This window comes from Cebus imitator, unplaced genomic scaffold (genome assembly GCF_001604975.1).
Source record: "Cebus imitator isolate Cc_AM_T3 unplaced genomic scaffold, Cebus_imitator-1.0 Scaffold89, whole genome shotgun sequence".
NCBI classification, from domain to species: Eukaryota; Metazoa; Chordata; class Mammalia; order Primates; family Cebidae; genus Cebus; species Cebus imitator.
This window is the reverse complement of record NW_016107404.1, coordinates 1,775,139-1,795,920: the sequence shown is the minus strand read 5'-3', so window position 1 is coordinate 1,795,920 and position 20,782 is coordinate 1,775,139. Positions and strand designations below refer to the sequence as shown.

Sequence of the window (20,782 nt, the reverse complement as noted above, 5' to 3'; positions counted from 1 at the left end):
TCTTGGCTGACTTCAGCCTCTGCCTCCCAGGCTCAAGCCATTCTCCCGCCACAGCCTCCCAAGTAGCTAGGATTACAGGTGCCTACCAGCATGCCCAGCTAATTTTTGAATTTTTAGTAGAGACAGGGTTTCACCGTGTTGGCCAGGCTGGTCTTGAACTCCTAACCTCAGGTGATCTGCCCGCCTCGGCCTCCCAAATTGCTGGGATTATAGGCATGAGCCACCATGCCTAGCCTGAGTTGATAATTATTGAAGCTGGGTTATGAGTGTGTGAGCACTCACTAAATTAGTCTGTTTTTGTTTGAGATTTTCTAGATTAAATGTTAAAAACAAAGGACTAGGCTATCACAAAAACTGACTCTGGGAAGCTCTGCGCCTTGCACAGATGGAAGGGTTTCTGGTCCCCAGTGAACACACCTCAGTTTGGAATGCCAGCTTCCCATGTACCAAAGAAGAGCATTTTATTTTTTTGTAATGAAGACTGTGATTCAAAATATACAGTACTTTGTTTGGTCTGGGGCTGAATTTTGTTTTTGTGTTCGCTCTGACTTGCTGCCTTCTCTACCCCAACTTGCTACCACAGTTTTCAGAAGAGCAGCGCTTTAACAACTTCCTGAAAGCCCTTCGAGAGAAAGTGGAAAGTAAACAATTAAATCATTTCTGGGAAATTGTTGTTCAGGGTAAGTTGCTGTTTTTTCCTAAATATACATATAAATTCTAAATATAAACTATATTGTGTAATGAGTTATGTGGGGAACATGATGACTTTCTACATGGCTTTGGGAAATGCTTAGCTTTCAGTGAACTCAAACTCCCTTAATAAGCATAAATACAAAGTGATAAATAATAAACATGTAAGTTCCGTCTTAGACTCTACACAGCATGACCTATTTCAGGACTGTGCCTGTTTGTTGAATGGAGCAGCTGTGTGGGCAAACATTGCCCTCTTTCTCAGATTCTTAGGCCATTTCAGTCCTGCTGGATCCACAGCCCTTTGGTTGACCTCACCCAGATTTTATCTCCCTGCCACTTTTCAGTTACAATGTTCTTGGACTGTCCGTTTCAGAAGACCAGCATCTTCTTGCACCAAAGCCATTCAGTTCCTCATTTGTTCACAGCAACCAATGCAAATTAAACTCAGAAAGAAGACAGCACACATCCTTTCAATGTTAGGCTTGATCTTTGCTTTTTCTCATGGCCTTTTGCCCCCCTCCACCCCCTATTTTTAAACATGACCTGATTTTCTTTTAGAACCCAAGTATAAGATATTACTTGTTTAAAATGTATACTCATGGACACAGGGAAGAAGCATCACACACTGGGGTCTGTTGGGGGGAAATAGGGGAGGGACAGTGGGGGTGGGGAGTTGGGGAGAGATAGCATGGGGAGAAATGCCAAATATAGGTGATGGGGAGGAAGGCAGCACATCACACTGCCATGTGTGTACCTATGCAACAATCTTGCATTTTCTTCACATGTACCCCAAAACCTAAAATGCAATAAAAAAATAAATAAAATACATACTATGAAAATGATGATGTTTACAAGATAGAGAAACTTTTCACTTAAACAGTAGGGATGCAGCATTTCAGTCTGTCTTTCTGTGCAAATTCTGTATAAAAAGAGTTGCATACCTATCCATCCACCTTCTAATGGGCAACTCTTCATCACACAGGTAACCATTTTCCTGACAGTTAATTTTTCAGCCCTTTAATTTCTACACTTGGGAACAAAACCCAATTGGAATGGGTGGTGAATGGGGCTTACTCAGATCACTTTTGTGTCTCTGCTGTTGACCCCGTAAATGAAGGAGATTGGTTTTGGTATTTATAGAATGCCTACAACCTGTTATTTGCTGAAAAGAAACTTACAGGACCTGTGCAAAATCCATATTTTTTTGATAGCTTATATGCTACCGAGAGAATACAAATGACCAAGGCCGTTCATAGGTACAAATGGATGTTAAATACATGTGCTTTTTGGACATTATATCATGTATCAGCCATTTGAGGTAGGAAAATGTCTTAGGAAGAAGAGCAAACTAAAAAGTAGATTTTCTATCCTTGATTTGCTCTTACTGAGCTGAAATTGATAAACTGTGCTAAATGATAGACATGCCCCTTGGTGAAGACCATATTTTCTTCCTCTCTAGTCCTCTGGCCACTCCACGCATAGCCAGTAACATGGCTACGAGACAAAATGTATGCATAGTCTCATATTGGGCACCTGATAGCTTGGACAAAAGCATACAGTCAACCAATTACCGTTTATTTATTGCGCTTCTGCGGTGTGCTACAGTAAGTCCTCTTTTAATGTTGTCCATAGGTTCTTGAAAACCGTGACTTAAAGCAAAATGACACATAATAAAACCATTTTTTTCTCATCTGTGTTTTATAATGAAACGACATTGTTGTTTAAGGAACTACTTTTGTTTATCTTAAAGTCACAGTTTCTAACATCCTATTGATGATAGTTAAGTAAGGACATAGTGTACACTGAGTGCCTGCCCTTGAGAAAATAGTCTTAGGAGAGAGAACCTGTGTATAAATAGTTACACAAGTTAGGACAAGAGCCATTCCAAAGGAATAAACAAAGTGATTTGAGGATTCTAAAAAAGGGGAGACTAGAGTTGAACAAGGAAGTGTTCATGGAACATGTGGCATTTGACATGTGGCCTTTATTGCTTATTACACAAGCAAAAACTGGTGAAAAGATAATTGAAGATGGACAATGTTAATTAGTTGCCTTTAGTTTTGTATTTTTTGTAGAACAGAGCACCTTTGTAGTTTTAAAAATCTCCAGCACAGGCAGGGCACAGTGGTGCATGCCTGTAATCCCAGCACTTTGGGAGATCAAGATGAGAAGATCACTTGAGCGCAGGAGTTTGAGATCAGCCTGGGCAACATAGTGGGACCCTGTCTCTATAAAAAAGGAAATCTCCAGCTCAAAGGTGGGAGAAGGTGTGGTGGAAAGGAAAATGGGACTGGAGTTGATTCTTTGTGTTTAGACTTTACTCTCTGTATTACTTTTTAGATGGAATTACTCTGATCACCAAAGAGGAAGCATCTGGAAGTTCTGTCACAGCTGAGGAAGCCAAAAAGGTATTTGAGGGGTAACTCTCTGAGTTTAATTATTTTAGTGGAGTTTATTTTATTTATGCCCTCAAAGTAAAATTTTTTAGATAAGTAAATTGATGTACTCACCACAGCATCCTGATGGGAGAAATTATAATCTTAGTCAGTTTTTTGTAGGCTGTGGTTATATTTCTAGAACTTAACCTATAATCCCCCAGCTTCAGAACCTCTAGAGCGTGCTGTTGAACTCCATAGTGCACAAACTTCACCTCGGCCTTGGTAAAGGCTATGAAATCCACAGTGATTCCCGCTCTGACCATATATCATTAGTCACATGGGGAGCTTGCTTTTTTTTGTTTTTGTTATTGTTTCGTTAATACTGATTAAAGATCAGAATTACCCTAGAGATTCTGTTAGTCTGAGATGGGTCTTGGGCACAGTTGGTTGGTTTGTATTTTAAAACCTCTCAGATTATTGTATAGTGAACAGAGAAATACTAGTATCCTAGCATAAGGGACATCCAGGTATTTTCAATAAAAGACCCCATGTATGCAATGCTCATGAGCTTTTTATTCACAGAGATTGTTGGGCCTAGGTCTCTTTCTCTGGTGTGTATTGAATCTGATTCAGCCATGAGTCAAATATATGTGGTTATTTAGTTCAGTCATTCTTCATTGTACCTCAAGGTTGTGATGAAATTTTAATGAATTAAATTGAATAGCTCAAAAGTATACACTTCATAACATTCACTTTCAGTTACAGTCACTGAAGGATAGAGTTTTGCTGACCCCTGACAGTTCTGAGTTACTAAGCTTCTACAATGTGCTAGGCACTGTGCTGGATGATACAACAGCACCCCTTCCCTGTAGAAGCTCAGGCAGTTAAAATGGAGCATAGGGAAGCAACAGAGACTCAGAAAATAACTATACACACCAAGGGAGAGCTTGGTTTGGGGCTGGTGAACAGGAATCTGTTTGGGAAGTGACAGACACAAAACTGGAAATGTTAATCATATGGCTAAATTTGGGCCAAAATTTAAATATCTTTAATTTCAACTCAAGAAAGGCATTTGGCAGAAACCATAGTATGGTTTGGAAGAGAAATTAAAATATACAAGAATTTTTATTAAGCACTTTGCCTAGCAAAAGGTTTTTGTTAAAAAACAGGCCATCCCTACTTTCAGGGAGTAAGATTTTGGAATTTTTGAAGCATACTGTAAGGTGGTGATTATCATCTCAAAAGGGTTTTCATGGTGTCTGTACTATCTTCTTCCACAGTCAGTACTGAGTACCATGGGCTTGAGTATGCCATTTAACTGTTTGGTTTTATTTCTGTTTGTCACTTTATACAATGTTTGATAATATCTCCCCCTTGAACTGGGCTGTCTGTCAGTCAGGGTTCTCCAGAGAAACAGAACCAAGAGAACATACATGTGTTCATGTTTGTCTATGCACATACACACACACATATATCTATATATATAAAGAGATATTTATAGGCTGACTTTAAGAAATTGGCTTATGTGATTGTGGGGGTTGGCAGGTCTGAAATGTGATGAACAGGCCAGCAGGCTGGAAACTCAGGCAGGATTTCTATGTTATAGTCCTGAAGCAGAAACCTCAGCTTTTGCTCTTAAGGCCTTCACTTGATTGGATGTGACCTACAAACATTATTGAGAGTAATCTTTGCTTAAAGTCAGCTTGTTGTAAATGTTAATCACATCTATGAAATACCTTCACAGCAACATCTAGTGTAGTGTTTGATGGAACAACCAGGAACCATAGCCCAGCCAAGTTGACATGTAATATTGTCACATGGGGCGAAGACCTATCAGTCAGTTTTTGCTAAACAAGTAAATCAGAAAAGATAATTTTTATCATTATTACATTAAGAAAATCTGTTATCCAGGTGAGAGTTGAGTACATATTAAGAGTTTTTGGAAGAAGTGAGGAGCTGTGATCTAAAAAATTTCATGTTTCCTCCAAGTAGCACATCTTAACCAAAGATGTTCCAGCTAAATGAACCCAGAATGTTAGACAGGAAAGAAATCTGAAAACGGATGATGTGCTTGTAAATTATGCAAGGCTTGTTCTGTAATGCAAATGGCTTGTCTTCTTTGAAATGTAAAGGCACTGAGCCTAAACATGAGGAATTTTAATGTCTGATGATTAAGCTATAGAGAGAAATTTCAGTTAATGACCAGGTATAAGATGGTGTCGTTAGATAATTCTGATGTCACTAGAACTGATGTCAGTTGTAGTTTAAGACAACTCTCAAAACTTCACCATTTTTGAATAGAGAGAACATCATAAAAACCAAGTGGAGAAGAATCTCTTCTACTTCAGCCACTGGTTGCCTGGCTCAGACCAGCGTCTTCTTCCTTTGAGAGCATAGTGTTTCCACAGTCAAGGCATAGTGAGTGTGCTTCCAGTACTACCAGCAAAATGGAACTTTACTGTCACGGCAGATAAGAAATAGGAAATTCAACAAAAATGTATTGCATACCAGCTCTATGCTAGGCACTTTGATATATATTATCCCATAGCCTCCAAAAAAAAGTACATTGCACATTAACCTAGCAGATACTATTTCATGCCTAGAAAATGCCATATCCTTTTTGTTTTTTCCCACATTTATCAGGGCTTTAGCCAATATAGTATGTATACCAGATATCTGTATAACACGTTGACTTCTGAAGAATCATTCACATTGTATGGTGTTTACCTAGAACACTAAATACATCATATCTAGATAATGGCAGAAAATAGCTGTAGTAGAATTTTACTTGTATCCAACTCCAGAACCAAAGAGCCCAGTACTATCTCTGTAATCTTCACATTGATCTGCTAAGAATTGGCAAGAGCAGGTACTACCATCCCTGTTACCACTGGGAAGCCAGGCCCCAGAAAGGTTAAGTGGGGTTATACTCAGAGTTCACAGAGGCAGCAAGAGGATTAAAATGCACATTCCTGTGCACCACACCAGACCTTCGTTTTCAAGTGGATTAAGTTTTATAAATGGAATCTTGGACCAGCCATATCTAAAATACAGTAGTCCCTGTCTGCTTCATCTCAACAAATGACTTTCTGGCCTACAGCCAGATCGTGGTTAGAATAACCTGGAAAGTCATAGAGTAGAGCCTGTAATTTTGATTCACCTTCAGTATACACTATATTACGTTTGTCCCTCATTAGTATAGTGGTGAGTATCCCTGCCTGTCACTATGTCATGTCTGACTGTGAGATTACGCTCATGTGTCTGCTTTAATATCACATGAACCCTTTATTTTGTTTTCCAGAGTGAAAACTTGATCCTTTGTATTAAAAATGCTTTTATTTAATTTTTTATTTTATTTATTTATTTATTTATTTTTGTCACCCAGGCTTGAGTGCGGTGGCATGATCTCAGCTCACTGTAACCTCTGTCTCCTGGGTTCAAGCAGTTCTCATGCCTTAGCCTCCCGAGTAGCTGGGATTATAAGTGTGCACTACCCCACCGGCTAGTTTTTGTATTTTTAGTAGAGATGGGGTTTTACCATAGTGGCCAGGCTGTTCTCAAACTCCTGACCTCAGGTGATCCACCCAAAGTGCTGGGATTATAGGCGTGAATCACCATGTCCAGCCTGAAAATATTTTTAAATGGCATCTGTTGACTTTTGGAGAGAAGTGTAGAAGGGAGAGTGTACATGTAGATGATAATGGGGAGAATTGCAGAAGAAGATTCTGGCTCAAGGAAGCTGCTTCTTTGTGGTTTTAATAGAAGAGATGTGCTTTAGCTATTTCTCTTAGCCAAGTGAGAGAAGTATCATCTCTTTGACCATGTACTGAAATATTCATTTATATTGCCTTCAAGTGTTCAGTTTGATCACTTCCCAAATAATCATTTAGGGAAACTTGACTATAATCAGTGAGGTTAAAGAACAATCCTTACAGTCCATTTAAATTCTTTTGATGTATTTTCTGTACGTTATTTAAAGTTAGCAAGCTGTCATATTCTTGCTATTAAATGTTGACATTTGAAAATAAATAATTATCCAGGGATGTTCATTTTAAATGAAAATTAAATTATAACTTTACACTTGTATAACATCCTCAGAAGAGCTATTTTCCTCCAGTGTGTTCTAGAAATATGTGGATTGTATGATTCTTTGAGAAATAGAAGTAAGTCAGCTCTGCTGTAGAAGTAGAAAGTTTTTCCATGACATAAGTTTAGACAGTCACTTTCTTTTAAGTCTCCTGGTACCTCTCATTTCATTTTGAGACCTAGGAATAAATATTATTATTCTTTAATGTTCATTTTTATTATCATTATAAACTTTCACTTTTTCTGTTTCTGGTTTGTTTGATTAGATATGCCATTAGCATTTGATGTTTGGTAGAATCTTTGTGTAGTCTTTGTGTGCCCTTCATCTGTCAGTTCTCACTGCACGGCTCTGTAGTGGGTAGATGAGGTAACGTGTTGAGTCTGAAAGCTGACAGTAACTCACTGGCCAGGAGTCTAGTTCTAGCACTGCCCTAGTCCTTTATTTTTCTTCCTTTGTATTGAGAATGCAGTTAGGAAAGAGGATTTATCCCCATGGCTTTGGGATTATTATTTTATTATTATTATTATTATTATAATTTTTTACCAGATTCCAAGAGGCTGAGCTATGTCTAAATAATCATTTGATATAAGCTCTATGAAAAAAAAAATCATTGTTTTAGCACTTATTTTTCTTGTAACTGCCTAATTTATCCTTCTTTATTGTTGACATTTATTGATTTTCCACCTTAGTATCACAGACATTTAGAGATTAGCAGTGTGATCGTTTTACCCACATCCTGTTTAGAGAGGTAAAAGTTATCCTGGCTCAGTGCCTCACAGCAAGCTAGTGGCCAGCGGACTTGACTGGAATCCAGACCCCCAGATTCCCACTGCAGCCACCTTATCACTACACTGTGGTGCCAGCTCTCCATGCCTTCACCTTATCATGCCACTAACCACATCTACCTAGAGAAAGAATGCTCATGCTCCCTCTTTCAAGAGTACATCCAGTTATGTGTGTGAGAGTGCACAGGAAATTCTCCAAAGCTTAGTGAAGGATTGAAGACAAAGGTGTTAGGAATCAATGCTTCAGAGCAGTTTTCTGAAACTGCTGGCCCCTGTTGGACCCTGTGACATTTTTCTTTGCTCTTTTCTGTTTTCATTTTTCTGCCTTAATTCTCTGGTGTAGTTTGCTAGTACACGAAAAGCAATAATGAAAATATCACAGTGTTACCCAATTTAGGGCTTGATACATTTAAGATACAATTTTAAATTTTTTGTTGAGGTTGAACATTTGTACAGTAAATGCACAGATCTTAACTATGTAACTTGATGAATTCTTAAACATTCATTTACCTGGGTGCTTACCACCCAGATCAAAAGAATAGAACATTTCCATCACCTCATAAGGCTCCCAGGTAGCTTCCCAGTCAGAAGCCCCATCCCTTGAGGTAACTACTATTCTGACTTCTGTCACTTGAGAGTGGTCTTGCCTGTTTTTGATCTTCATATAATTGGAATCATACCTTTTTTAAATTTAATTCATCCAATTATGTGATTATAGCTGTGTAGTATCCCTTTTATGATTTTACCACAATTTATTCATTCATCCTCCTAATGATGGACATTTGATTGTTTGTCCTTTAGCAATTATGAATAAAGATGCTGTGGATATTCTTGTACCTATTTCCTGGTGGACAATATATTAAGCGTATTCCTAGGAATGAGAACATAAAATTTACACTACCATAAAGGATTTTTGCATACTTCTTTCATCTGATAGTCACCACAACCCCTAAGATAGGTATGATAAGTAGTAGTGTTCACATTTTATTTTTGAGGGAAATTAGTTATGAAAAGGTCAGGTGGCTTGCCTAGGGTTCCTGAGAAACTGACAGGGTTATGGTTGTGTTCTCCACACTAGGCTGTGGGATTTCTCTTTTGTACCATATTGGCATTTATAGCATTGAGTAAGCTACAATGACGTTAATGAAACCCAAATATATGTCTTTTTAGGCAAAGTACATGCAAACTGACTTTTGTTCTTTTTGATGCTTTTCACACATCTGGATTGTGAGTGATCCTTTGGAATCACCTGATGGTATTAGAAACAACCTATTGGTGGCTCAAGCCTGTAATCCCAGCACTTTGGGAGGCCGAGGCGGGTGGATCACGAGGTCAAGAGATCGAGACCATCCTGGTCAACATGGTGAAACCCCGTCTCTACTAAAAATACAAAAAATTAGCTGGGCATGGTGGCGCTTGCCTGTAATCCTAGCGACCCAGGAGGCTGGGGCAGGAGAACTGCCTGAACCCGGGAGTCGGAGGTTGCGGTGAGCCGAGATCGTGCCATTGCACTCCAGCCTGGGTAACAAGAGAGAAACTCCGTCTCAAAAAAAAAAAAAAAAAAAAAGAAACAACCTATTGGAAGTCATGTGTTTTTACTTTGGAGGTCAGTAAGGGTCTGAGCACAAGACGATAGTTTTTAGTTTTATGGAGGGATAGCACTGGCAGTTTCTATATAGAGGTTATAGATTTCATTTCTCTGTTTGTAGCCAGGATTATATTTCAGTGTACTTGAAAAGTAGTAGGTTATCCGTTTCATAAAGTTCTCCAAGTAAGGATGGTAGTTTGAGGAATAAGGAATATGTCACACAGATGCACTTTCTATTTAGTCTGTACTTTCTCAGCATATTGCAGAGAGAAAGAACACACTAGAAAAGATAAAAATTGATTCCTACCTCTTTCTGTAGAAGAGATTAAGAGAATATGTTGCTTTTACTGAGAAAGCAGTCCAGTCATTGAGTTCTCTGCTCTATCTTGCTTCCCTGTCACTGCGAGGACTGGAATTACTTGCAGTTATAAAAACACTGATGATGAGGAGTGATATGTGGAAGAGATCAGCCTTGTCTGGGGCATTGAGAAGGATAATGGATGGCAGTCCAGCTTTTAAACATAGTTTGCTTACACAGAAATGTGAAGCAGATCTGTGAGGAAAATCAGTTGCAGATGATACTTAGCACTTGATGAAAATGTAGGTTTTTTACTGCTGCTCCTTTCTTCCTAGAAATTTGGCCTAGTCTCAGAGATTTGCTAATTTGTGCTTAAGTATACATACTGTGGTCATACTGTGCCAACAGTCCTGTCTTAACTTATCCTTTAATTGCAGTGTGAAGGGGGCTTTGCATGTTGGGAGGGAGTGGGAATTTGAGATTTTAGAGGCTGAGTGCCAAAACATATCAGGGATTTTCCAGATTCATCAGTAAGTCCCTAACTAAGGGGTCATAAAAGATGTAGTAGGCTGCAGAACCATTGAGCCCATGGAGTTTCTCAGATATTTGGAAGATACTGGTCATTTGTGCCCACACAGAGATTTATGGCAAGATGCAGCTCTACTTTTTATTCTCTTGCCTCAACTGGATAAATCTTACCCTGTAACCATATAGTCCTGATAGCAGGAAAATCACTCAGGGGTGAATGATAATGAGTCGGAGAGGAAAGGGTACAACATAAAAAGTATGGTGATAATCCAGAAAACCCCAAATACCAATTTGAGAATCTACGAAAGAGCACAGTTTATTTAACCTTAATCCATAAATCATATGCTTGGCAAATGTGTATTTCTTAATTCATTTATCTGTATTTGGCTCTCAGATATCTTTATTCATAATCACTGAGAAAAAATAGAATTAATGAAACAGAAGCTTCATTACAATTCTGTTACAGATTGTCTACCCCCATTGCTGGGATTTTCTCCCTCTTATACCATTGATTTTCAGTTTTGCACATGGTCCAGTTTAGGGTCAACAAAGGGTTATGGAAAGATCCATGAATGTCCTTAAGAGAAGATAAATTCCTTATTTGCTCAGTCAGAAAAGAAGTTAATGTATAGTAAGGTGGTTCTAACTGAGGGCAAAAAAAATCGAGGAGAGTGGTTCAGTCGACAGACAATTATGTCCACGGTGCTGACGAAGGCAGTGCCTCACAGGCAGACACGGCCTACATACACTGTTACCACTTTGTTACCTGTGTGTGTTTTTGTATATGAGGAATGGAAGGACAGGCAGAGCTTGCTTGCTTCTGAAACTTGGCACGTGCAGCCTAATATTTCATGGTTGACTTTAGTTTGACTTTTTTAAGAGACATATTTTAGTTTATTTATAGGTCTTAGGTTTCAGAGGTCAGGATTGTGTCCATTGTACCATAAATAACGGGAATGTAGCAAATGGCAGTTCTTACCGCTTTTTCCATGTTGAGAAAATGGGGAAAGTATAACTATAATTTCTCCTTTTGGGTAGAAGCAACTGCAAGAGAGCATGAGTGCTCCATGCACACTCACCCTGAGGAGTGCCAGAGAGGCATGCCTTTAGGGGCCGGTCAGTTGTGGTACCGTAAATGACTCTGTTTACAGTTTCTGTGGCCCCCAGATGAAAAGTGGAAGTGTCCCACCTTCCACTGCCCCCTCTAAAACACTCACTCCTACAGGCAGGCATGCTACCAGAAGATTCCCTTCTCGTGTTAAGATAGATAGGCATTGCTAGAACCCAGTTTTTAGGGGCAGTTGCCACATGCCTTGAAGGAAAATGCTCCTCACTGCTATCCCTTGGAGGGACAAGATGGAAAAAGAGTGTTGAGATAATTTTCAAGGGCACTCACCTCACTACCCTTTTAAAATCTGAGTGTCATTCCTATATCCTCACAGACTTCAGTTCCTGGACTTTGCTTTTCTATGTATGCCTTTCAGAAGCTCTACATCTAGAACTGTGATGCTAAACGGTTTTCTCATCCATTTGTTTGAAAACAGTCTGTTTTCAAACAATTTCTAACACAAATTGAAAGATTTCCATAAAAGGAATCAAACAAACTTCTAAGTTCACTCATTTTTGCATTTCATATTTCTTAAAAGAAGCCACCCTTTTACTGCTTTTGTCCACAGTGGAATTTAAGAATAGATCATTCAAATCTTTTTTTTCCCCTGATTCTTTATCATTCAACTTGAGATTATTCTAATCTTGACTTGATTCTTATGCTCCTTTAAAAAGAGCGTACTAATTTGGGATGGTTGGTTATTTTCTTAACCTTAGCAAGCCAACTAATTTCCTGTGGAAGTAGAACTGGAAACAGCAGATATCCACCATGCTGATACAGGACCTTACACAGTCACTGTCTTGACAAGTCATGTCATTTTCTCCCTCTTCATCAGTACTTTCTCTGGTGACAAGTTAGTATGGGCCACTTGAACCTCAAAACTGGACCTCTCACCCAAAGCCAAATGAAGGAGCCAGGATGATGTTTCTTTTGAGTCATTTGCAGTGACACTTTGCTAAGCAGGCTGCCTTAGGTTTCCCTGTGGCAATGCTAATAGATTGATCCCTCCTTCAAAGGGGCAAAAATGTCATTTTGGTATGATAACTGACTTTCTATTTACAGTTTCTGGCCCCTAAAGAAAAACCAAGTGAAGACACAGCAGCCGCATTTGAAGAAGGTGGTGATGTGGAAGATTTAGTAAGTACTTTTAATATGCACCTGGTGTTCTGTGATTGAAATTGCCTGAGTTATAAATACAGCCACAAAGGCTGATTATCATAGACTTGTTACTTTGTGTTTTAATTTCCAATACACTAGAAGCTCCCTACACTATTATTTATTGCCATTATAAATTTAATCAGATAGGTAGTTTCATAATGGAAATTCCTGTGTTCCATGGTGTTAGCTATATTGTTCATTCAGATTAATCCTCTTTTGAAGGGCTGAAAAAGAGCTAGGGAGGCTATTCCATTAGTAGCAAAATGTTGTAATTCACTGAAATTGCTCTTAACGAAAAATAAATAATACAACATGCAATTTGTGTGGATTGACAAATAAAAACAGCCTTTAAAAAGGCTACTTCTTAAATGTTCTCAATTAATTTAATGTAAACAAAATAGACGGATAGGCATTTGAGGATTTCTGGACCCCATTACACCATGTTGTTGATGCCTGGGAAGCTGTGTAAATGTTGGCCTTTGTATCTGTCTTTAGTTTGGAAACTTCCCGACTTTAAACTTCACATGACAACTGTCCCACAAAAGTGATATACTATGATGTCAACCTTTTTTAGACACGTTCTCAGTACTAAGATGAGTGGATACTTGGATGTTTAACTCCTAAAATAGTGAGCGGTGAATAAGTGTGCAGGTATATGCATGCCTTCCAATGTAGAGAGTCACTTTCATTAAACCCTCTCTCACCAGAGAAGCAGTGGTATGGCATTGGCCTGGTTCCTTTCTAAGTGTGTTGTTCTTGTTTACAGTTGGACATGATATAGGTCATGGATGTGTGGGGAATCTAAGAGAGCTCCTGTCGCTGTGATGCCGGAAGTTCTAACAAAACAACTTGGAGGCGGCCATTCAAGGGGAGTCAGAAGCTCTGGAGAAATTCTCAGCAGGTTACCCGGAGGCAGATCACCTAATTCTCTCTGGAATGAATACACACATATATATTACAAGAGATAATTTAGACCCCATACAAGTTTATAAAGAGTCATTGTTATTTTCTGGTTGGTGTATTATTTCTTCTGTGGTCTTTACTGATTTTTGTATATTATATACATGCTTTGAAGTTTCTGGAAAGTAGACCTCTTCTTGACCTAGTATGTTGGTGACAGTTGCAGCCCTTGTGATGTGATTAGTGTCTCATCTGGAACCATGGCATGGTTGTTGATGAGTTTCTTAACCCTTTCCAGAGTCCTTTGTCTGATCCTCCAGTAGCAGTCACAACTTAACATTGAACAAGCAATAGCATTTGCTTCCTCTCAACAAGCAGTTGGGTTAGGAAAACCATGGGTAAGGATGGACTCATTTCTCTGTTTAGTTGAGGCCTTTTAATTACCACATTACTTTGGCTCTGTATATAGGTGGTTTTCTTTAAGTGGGGTGGAATGGGGAGCACAATTTCCCTTCATACCCTTTTTAAGCAGTGAGTTATGGTGGTGGTCTCATGAAGAAAAGACCTTTTGGCCCAATCTCTGCTATATGAATGAACTTTTAAAAATTCAAAAACTGAAAAATTTACTATAGTAGGTAGAATTATATCATTTCATTAATCTCTACTTGCAAGTCTCAGAGAGAGAAAGTTGCATTATATTAAAACATTTATGTTAACTTTTTGGTCTTTCCCATTTCTACCTAAGTCAGTTTTCATCTTTCTAGATGATGTCTCCTTTACTAAATAAGAAAATAGCAAAGCCCTTATTCTCTTTTTTTCTTGTCCTCATTCTTTCCCTGAGTTCCAGTTCCTCTTTGCTTGGTGTACAAACTTCTTGGTCACCTCTGTTTTCAGCACCCTCAGACGTGGTCACTAATACACTATTTTGCATATGTAACATTAAAGGTGTAAATGACTCATTTCTCTGTGAATCGCTGCTAATTACTGTCTGCAAAATACTTCTTCAGTGCTGTGCTGAGAATTTAACACCCTTATCCATTGATTGAAAATGGATCTGCAAGATAGAACATCATTCATTCAGCTGAGGAGAGTACTTTACTTTGGGCTTCAAAAGGACATCCTGTCAATACTATACACAGTTGCATCAAAGTTGACATACAGATGCCCATTTAAAGCAACCCCAACAAAGGATGACATATCATAGTTGCTGGTTGGATAGTGAAAGCCCAGGGGTTGTTTGTGACTTGGATAAAACTGAGACATTCTTAGAACCACAGAGAGTGGAAACTTCAATCTCTGAAATTTTCATTATTCTCATCAGATCCTCCCAGCAATATGAATCAGCTCAGTAAGTATGGCTTCATCAGCAACTCCTGTCTTTGGCAGCCTGGGGAATTTCTTCTTGGAAACATCAATCCTTTTGTCATGCTAGGAAAAGTTTAAACCAAGTTAGTCCTTTAGATCTTCTGATACTTTTTGACTTGAATGTAGCAGGATTGTTTATTTCCAGATCCATTTCACATAGGCGCAGTATACATACTATGTAGACTTCATCAGAGCATACTGTTTTGAGTAGGAACATCATGTTTTACATGAATACATCAAAGTCCCGTTTCCCTGAAATGAGATTGGCAGATCTACAGAACTCACAGGTATTCTGCTGAGTGTAACCTTGGAGGACAGCAAGTCCTCATTGCGCCATGGGCTGCTCCTCAGAATCCCAGCAGTCCTACAAATGATAGGTTTGTCTGTGTCTGTGATTGCAAGTCACTGACTATGGTCCTTGTCACCTTTCACCTTTTTCTTCTGTGTCACTAAAATTTATTGACTTAAAGAAGAGTCATCCTCTTTGTGACCCCTCCCCCCCGTCACAACTCAAATGACCTTATGCATTTCCAAATACCCCCTTGACGTTATGTGCTGCTCCTCATTAAGTACCTCTATTTTAAATGATGGATTTTAGTCCTTTGCCAGTTAATTTACATACAAGATTTGGAATCTTGGAAAACTCTTTGAAAAATTGTGTTAGGATTAGGCAGCTTTTTTTTTTAGAACCAAGTCCAGGATGGCTTTGAAAATGAATGGACACCGATTGTACTTCTGTTATGGTTATGTGTGGTGCTAATGACTGACTTTGCAGTTAATTTTGATTCAGGTAACAGATGTTCTGTTTGGTCCCCTATCTCCCATGGGCATCATTTCATATTATCCCCTGCCTTCCTCCAGATAGTCTAAGTTCAGGACACAAGCTTGTGGCCCATGCAGAGTAGATGCCGTGAAGGGGTCACAGCATGAGTCCGGGAGGAAACCCTGGGCTAACCCAGATCCCGGACTTGAGTCCTGCTGCTACTGCTTGCTGCATGGCTTCTGTCAAGCTGTTAAACCTGTGACCTGCCTCACAGGCTTATTAAGAGCATGCCTATAGAAGTTCTCTGTAAACCCTAAAATGTCTTCCACAAATCAGGTGGTTTCATAAAAATTCCAAATAGAGGGCCTGGGCATAACTTTTTTTTTTTTTTTTTTTGAGACAGTTTCGCTCCATCACCGAGGCTGCAGTGCAGTGGCACTCTCTCAGCTCATTGCAACCTCTGCTGGCCAGGTTCAAGCAATTCTCCTGCCCAGCCTCCTGAGTAGCTGGGACTACAGGCGTGTACCACCACACCTGTCTAATTTTTGTATTTATAGTAGAGACGGTTTTGCCATCCCTGCTTAGACAGTGTTGGCTTTCTGCAGTCATTTTGGAAAGGAAAGAAATGTTCCTTCATTTAAACATAACCCAGGACGAGACTTCCTTTCAAGAGGCACAATGGCATAGTGCTTCAAAGAGTGACCTGGATGTTAGATACTTTTAGGTTTATTAAATCCATGTGTCAGCAGCATTTAACAGTTATGTGGCCTTCGCAAGTCCTGTAACCTTTGTAAGCAACAAAATAAATCACTTGCATTTTATCTGTGGTCAGGATGGCCCAGGAGAAGACACGGCCTTCTCAGCCAAAGGGAACTGAGGAGCTAATTAAATATGGGAACAGTTGCTGCTTGGAGTGTTGAGAAAGCAGCTCCAGACCCAGGCCCTATCCACAGCCTCCCGTTTTACATTTCCCAGGTCCCCCCACCTTTGCACTGCAGCTTGTGTGGGTAAGGATACTGGTAGACCTGGAATGGGGGTCTTAGCATGGGTAAATCTGAATTTCTCTAAGCCCCTTCCTGTTTCCTTTCAGTATGCTGGGAATTACAACAGCCCTCACAGGGTTGTTAAGATTAATGAGCACATACTGCTAACAGCATATATTAATAGCTTGGCAAAATAGGATGAAAACTAAAATTTATTTTGCAGCAGAATTCCCCTTAGGAACAGATCTAGTTTGTTGGATAAATACTTTGATGAACTGCTTGAGGGATTGCAGTGGCACCAAGATGAGAGAAGGAAGATGGCACCCTGGGGGAACTTGGTGGTAGGGGAGGTGTTCTGACTGGTTACTGGCTTTGATGTTGATAAAGATCTTTAAATAAGGGCAGAGTTTTAGAGATGGAGGTGGGTGAAGGCAACACCGATGGGCAGCTTGAGGGGTTCGGGGAAGCACAAATGTCCATGAGCATCCTAGTCTTGTTACCCTGTGTGGGTTGAGTGAATTTTCATCTCCCCAGAGTATTCAGTGCAACCATCTATTTCACTAATGTGCTTGGAGTTGTTATTTTTAGGGGATGCATATAAGTGCTATGACTGTTTCAAGGAGGGTAAGGGTGAAAGCAGACTGCCCAGAGAGAGTTTCATCATCTCTGGATTACGTGCATGCCTTGCTGTTTAAACCAGAAATCAATCAAATGTAGGTGATAGCAAATTATGCTGCTCCTTATGTTGAACCTCCATGCCTCCACTGTGGCCGAAATCAAGCCTCTGTGTAATTCCCCATTCAGAAATAAGAAAAAGAAAAGAACTCTATTCTTGGAAATAACTGCAGATAACAGCTTGGCCAGGAAAGCACAAAAGGTATCATGTGTGAGATACTTGTCACTGCTCAGAATTTTGAAATTGCATTCCAAGCTGTTGGATTCGAGTTTGATTAAGTGAGGCCAAACTGGGGCAAGATCAATCACGTCGTCAAAGAATTACACATACTCCATGTGGCCACATTGCTTTTGTTGTTTGTTTCAGGGATGCTGTGTCTGTTACGAGGGTTAAGACTCTCCATGCTTGGCTGAGGGATCTCCTCTGGAGATTTTGAGAACAGAAACAGATTTCTCTCTCCCTTCTCTGGTAGCCTTCCTGCTCGTGTTACAAACAGCCCTGCTCAGAGGCAGAGGGTGAATCCCTGGCAGGTCTTAACAATCCTATGTATTATATGCATGACTTTTCTCTGTCTCTGCCATAGTAAGAATTCTAGGCTAAAAAATGTTCCTTTTCTTATCAGTTTGTGTTGACAGAAGTTGGCAGATGGTAGGGGTAAAAGGGCTTAGGGCATTTCTGAAGCCAGATGGTAAAATACCCCAGCCCCACCTGGGAACATCTGATAGCTGAAAAAAGAAAAAATCCACAGCAGCTCTCCTGAGTCCATCCTGTCATTTCTGTAGCTTTAGCAACACTCAAGAACCATCTTTGTCAACACTGAGTTCCTGTGGCTTGTGTCCTAGAGATGAATAGAATAGAATGTGATCACCTCCGAGAATAAGTTCCTTTTACCAGAAAAAGCTGAGGAATGAGACCCATGCAAAGTGATACAGAAACATCGCAGTCCACTCCTGATGTTCTTTTGTGGAAAGAGGGGAGAAATAATCCCAAACCATTGTATCAAGTGGGCAGAAGTGAGATGGGCACAGTCTCTCCTGAGGGAGAACTCCACTTGTAGTACATCCAAAGCTGGTGAGTGGCATGGCACTTTGAAGAGCCTTCACTCACTGTGGAAACTCAGAGAAACTGCTTTACCCTTATAGACTTCACTTTTACTATATATATGGTAATTGGTATGTTTGTTTGAGGTTTAAAATCAATTCATTTAAGTAACACTCCCAATGGAGTAAGCCATGTTAACTTTTTAAAATAACAAATCTGTAAGCTTGGAAAAGGAGAGAGGAAACTATTCTTAAGGATTAAATCCTGCCAGGTGGCCATCTTGTAAGCTGGGAAGCACAGCCTCCTCCCACAAAAGCCCAGAGACAGGCACTTCAAAGGAGGAGGGGTTGGGTTAGGAGCTTATGCTGAACCAGTTGGCTAAGGTGGTCCTGAGGCATGCATGTTACGTGTGACCCGTGTTCATCTACAGGGAAGACTTGACATTTAATATTTACAGTCAGGCCCAGTACATCAAAAGGTTTTTCAGGACAGGAAGGCACTCAAGTATGCAATCTGTAAACCCACTAGAACCAGTCCATGGCCGGTGGGCTTAACAGGAGAAAGTTACTGAAATCACTCTTGTCCAGTCAAAGCTGTAGTTAAGGCTGTGGAGTTCAAGCAATCTGGTGGCACTGCAAGTGTTTTAGTATTGTTTTAGCATGAGGCCACTGCTTGTTTAGCTGCTAGAGAAAAAGAGAAACTTTGTGGCAGTTAGCAGTTAGAACATAGTTTATTCTTTAAGCATAGGGGTGCCTGACTTACCCTCATGGCATTAAGGTCTGTCTATACTTTGTTACGTTGTTGCCACAAAGAACTGTTCTGTCAGTCTTAGGATCTCTGTTTTAACTTGAATGCTGGTCAGTTGTCTGTAAACCAGAAAACGGAGGGGAGTATAATGAGGTATGTCTAACCTCCCTGGCTGGGAACTCTGTCTTTTTTTTTTTTTTTTTTGCTGTTTTTTGTTTGTTTGAGACAGTCTCGCTCTGTCACCAGGCTTAAGTGCAGTGGCGCAATCTCGGCTCACTGCAACCTCTGCCTCCTGGGTTCAAGCAATTCTCTTGCCTTAGCATCCCAGGTAGCTGGGACTATAGGCATGCCACCACGTCCAGCTAAGTTTTGTGTTTTTAGTAGAGATGGGGGTTTCATCATGTTGGCCAGGATGGTCTCAATCCCTTGACCTCGTGATCTGCCTGCCTTACCCTCCCAAAGTGCTGGGATTACAGACGTGAGCCACTGTGCCTGACCGGGAACTCCATTTTTAAGAATTTTCTGGGGTCCCCTTGGCTAAGAGGGGGGTTCCATTCAATCTGTGGGGGGAGAGTCTTAGGATTTTATTTTTAGTTTACATTCTTCCCTTTTAGCCAAGATATGCCAGAGACAAGATGACCAAACATTTATTTTGTGTCATATCACTGCCAGGGTGGTGTGGTTACCTGCCCCAGGCTCATTCTGTTCTTTGGTGGGATCCTTATGGCCAGGGGCCTTATATAGCTAATTAAACATTCTAGGCCAGATAAGGATGGAGGTGAACAGGCACTCATTAACGCTTAAAAACCTTTTGAGCAACATAAGAACCAAAAAGCAAGGGTACAAAAGTGACTTGTCTATAAGTTCTATGTGCTCAGCCACCAGCTCTTTAGTAATCTGTATGCCCATCTTTAATTTGGAGGGTCCAAGTTAATTTTATCCCTTGAAACTGGCCCTTACAATCTCATGTGCCCACCTCTTCTGTGATACTCCCTGGGCCTACTGGGAGGGTGTTTGATCTTGTATTGCTTTACTTAGCAGCAGTGTCTTGGCAATGGAAAGCAGATTGGCCTAGGGGGATTGAATAGTTCTCACATTTTAGAGGTATTAGGTAGAGAGAAAGGTAATCTTTATTGTTTTACCCAATTTCTGTAAGCTGTAACTAGTTTAAAAGAAAAAAGGTTTTGTTGACTCTGAAAAACAAAACATGAAGAATCAGTAATGTTTATTTGATTTTGAGGACATTTGTCAAAGATGTTCAGAGGTTCAAAGCATATTTGATCAAAATGGAATTACAGGTCATTGTAATGTTTAAGTAATAATCAAAAGACTTTAAACACAATATAGAAAGTCACATGGATATAAAAATCTTAACCCTTTTAAAACTCAGTTTTCCTAAGTAATCAAAATCTAATAAAGAAAACATGGGCATTATCTTGATAAAATGTAAAATCTTTGGTTCTTAGGCCAGTTGCCAAAAAGACAAAGAACAGTGTGGTTGCTTCTCCTATGAGAAGCACATTTAGATGACTTAGAAGTCAAACTGGAAAAAGCTACTTGAATTAATCAGACACAGGAAGAGTGTGTCTGGGGTCATGAATGAACATTTTATTATAGAGGAAACAGGAAACTAGAAAACTGTACCTTGAGCGGCAGAATACATAACTCTTAGTAACAGCATGGG

General features: G+C 39.8%; 1 protein-coding gene across 1 annotated transcript in view; it reads left to right on the top strand.

The window, feature by feature from the left end:
- Positions 1–14,483, top strand: part of XRCC5 (X-ray repair cross complementing 5) — a 99,958-nt gene extending 85,475 nt beyond the window's left edge. The window contains exons 18-21 of the mRNA XM_017534951.2: positions 584–680; positions 3,034–3,101; positions 12,528–12,602; positions 13,390–14,483. Coding sequence (XP_017390440.2) covers positions 584–680; positions 3,034–3,101; positions 12,528–12,602; positions 13,390–13,404 — 255 coding nt within the window. The 3' untranslated portion in view covers positions 13,405–14,483. The remainder of the gene's footprint in view (positions 1–583; positions 681–3,033; positions 3,102–12,527; positions 12,603–13,389) is intronic.
- The last annotated feature ends 6,299 nt before the right edge of the window (positions 14,484–20,782 follow it).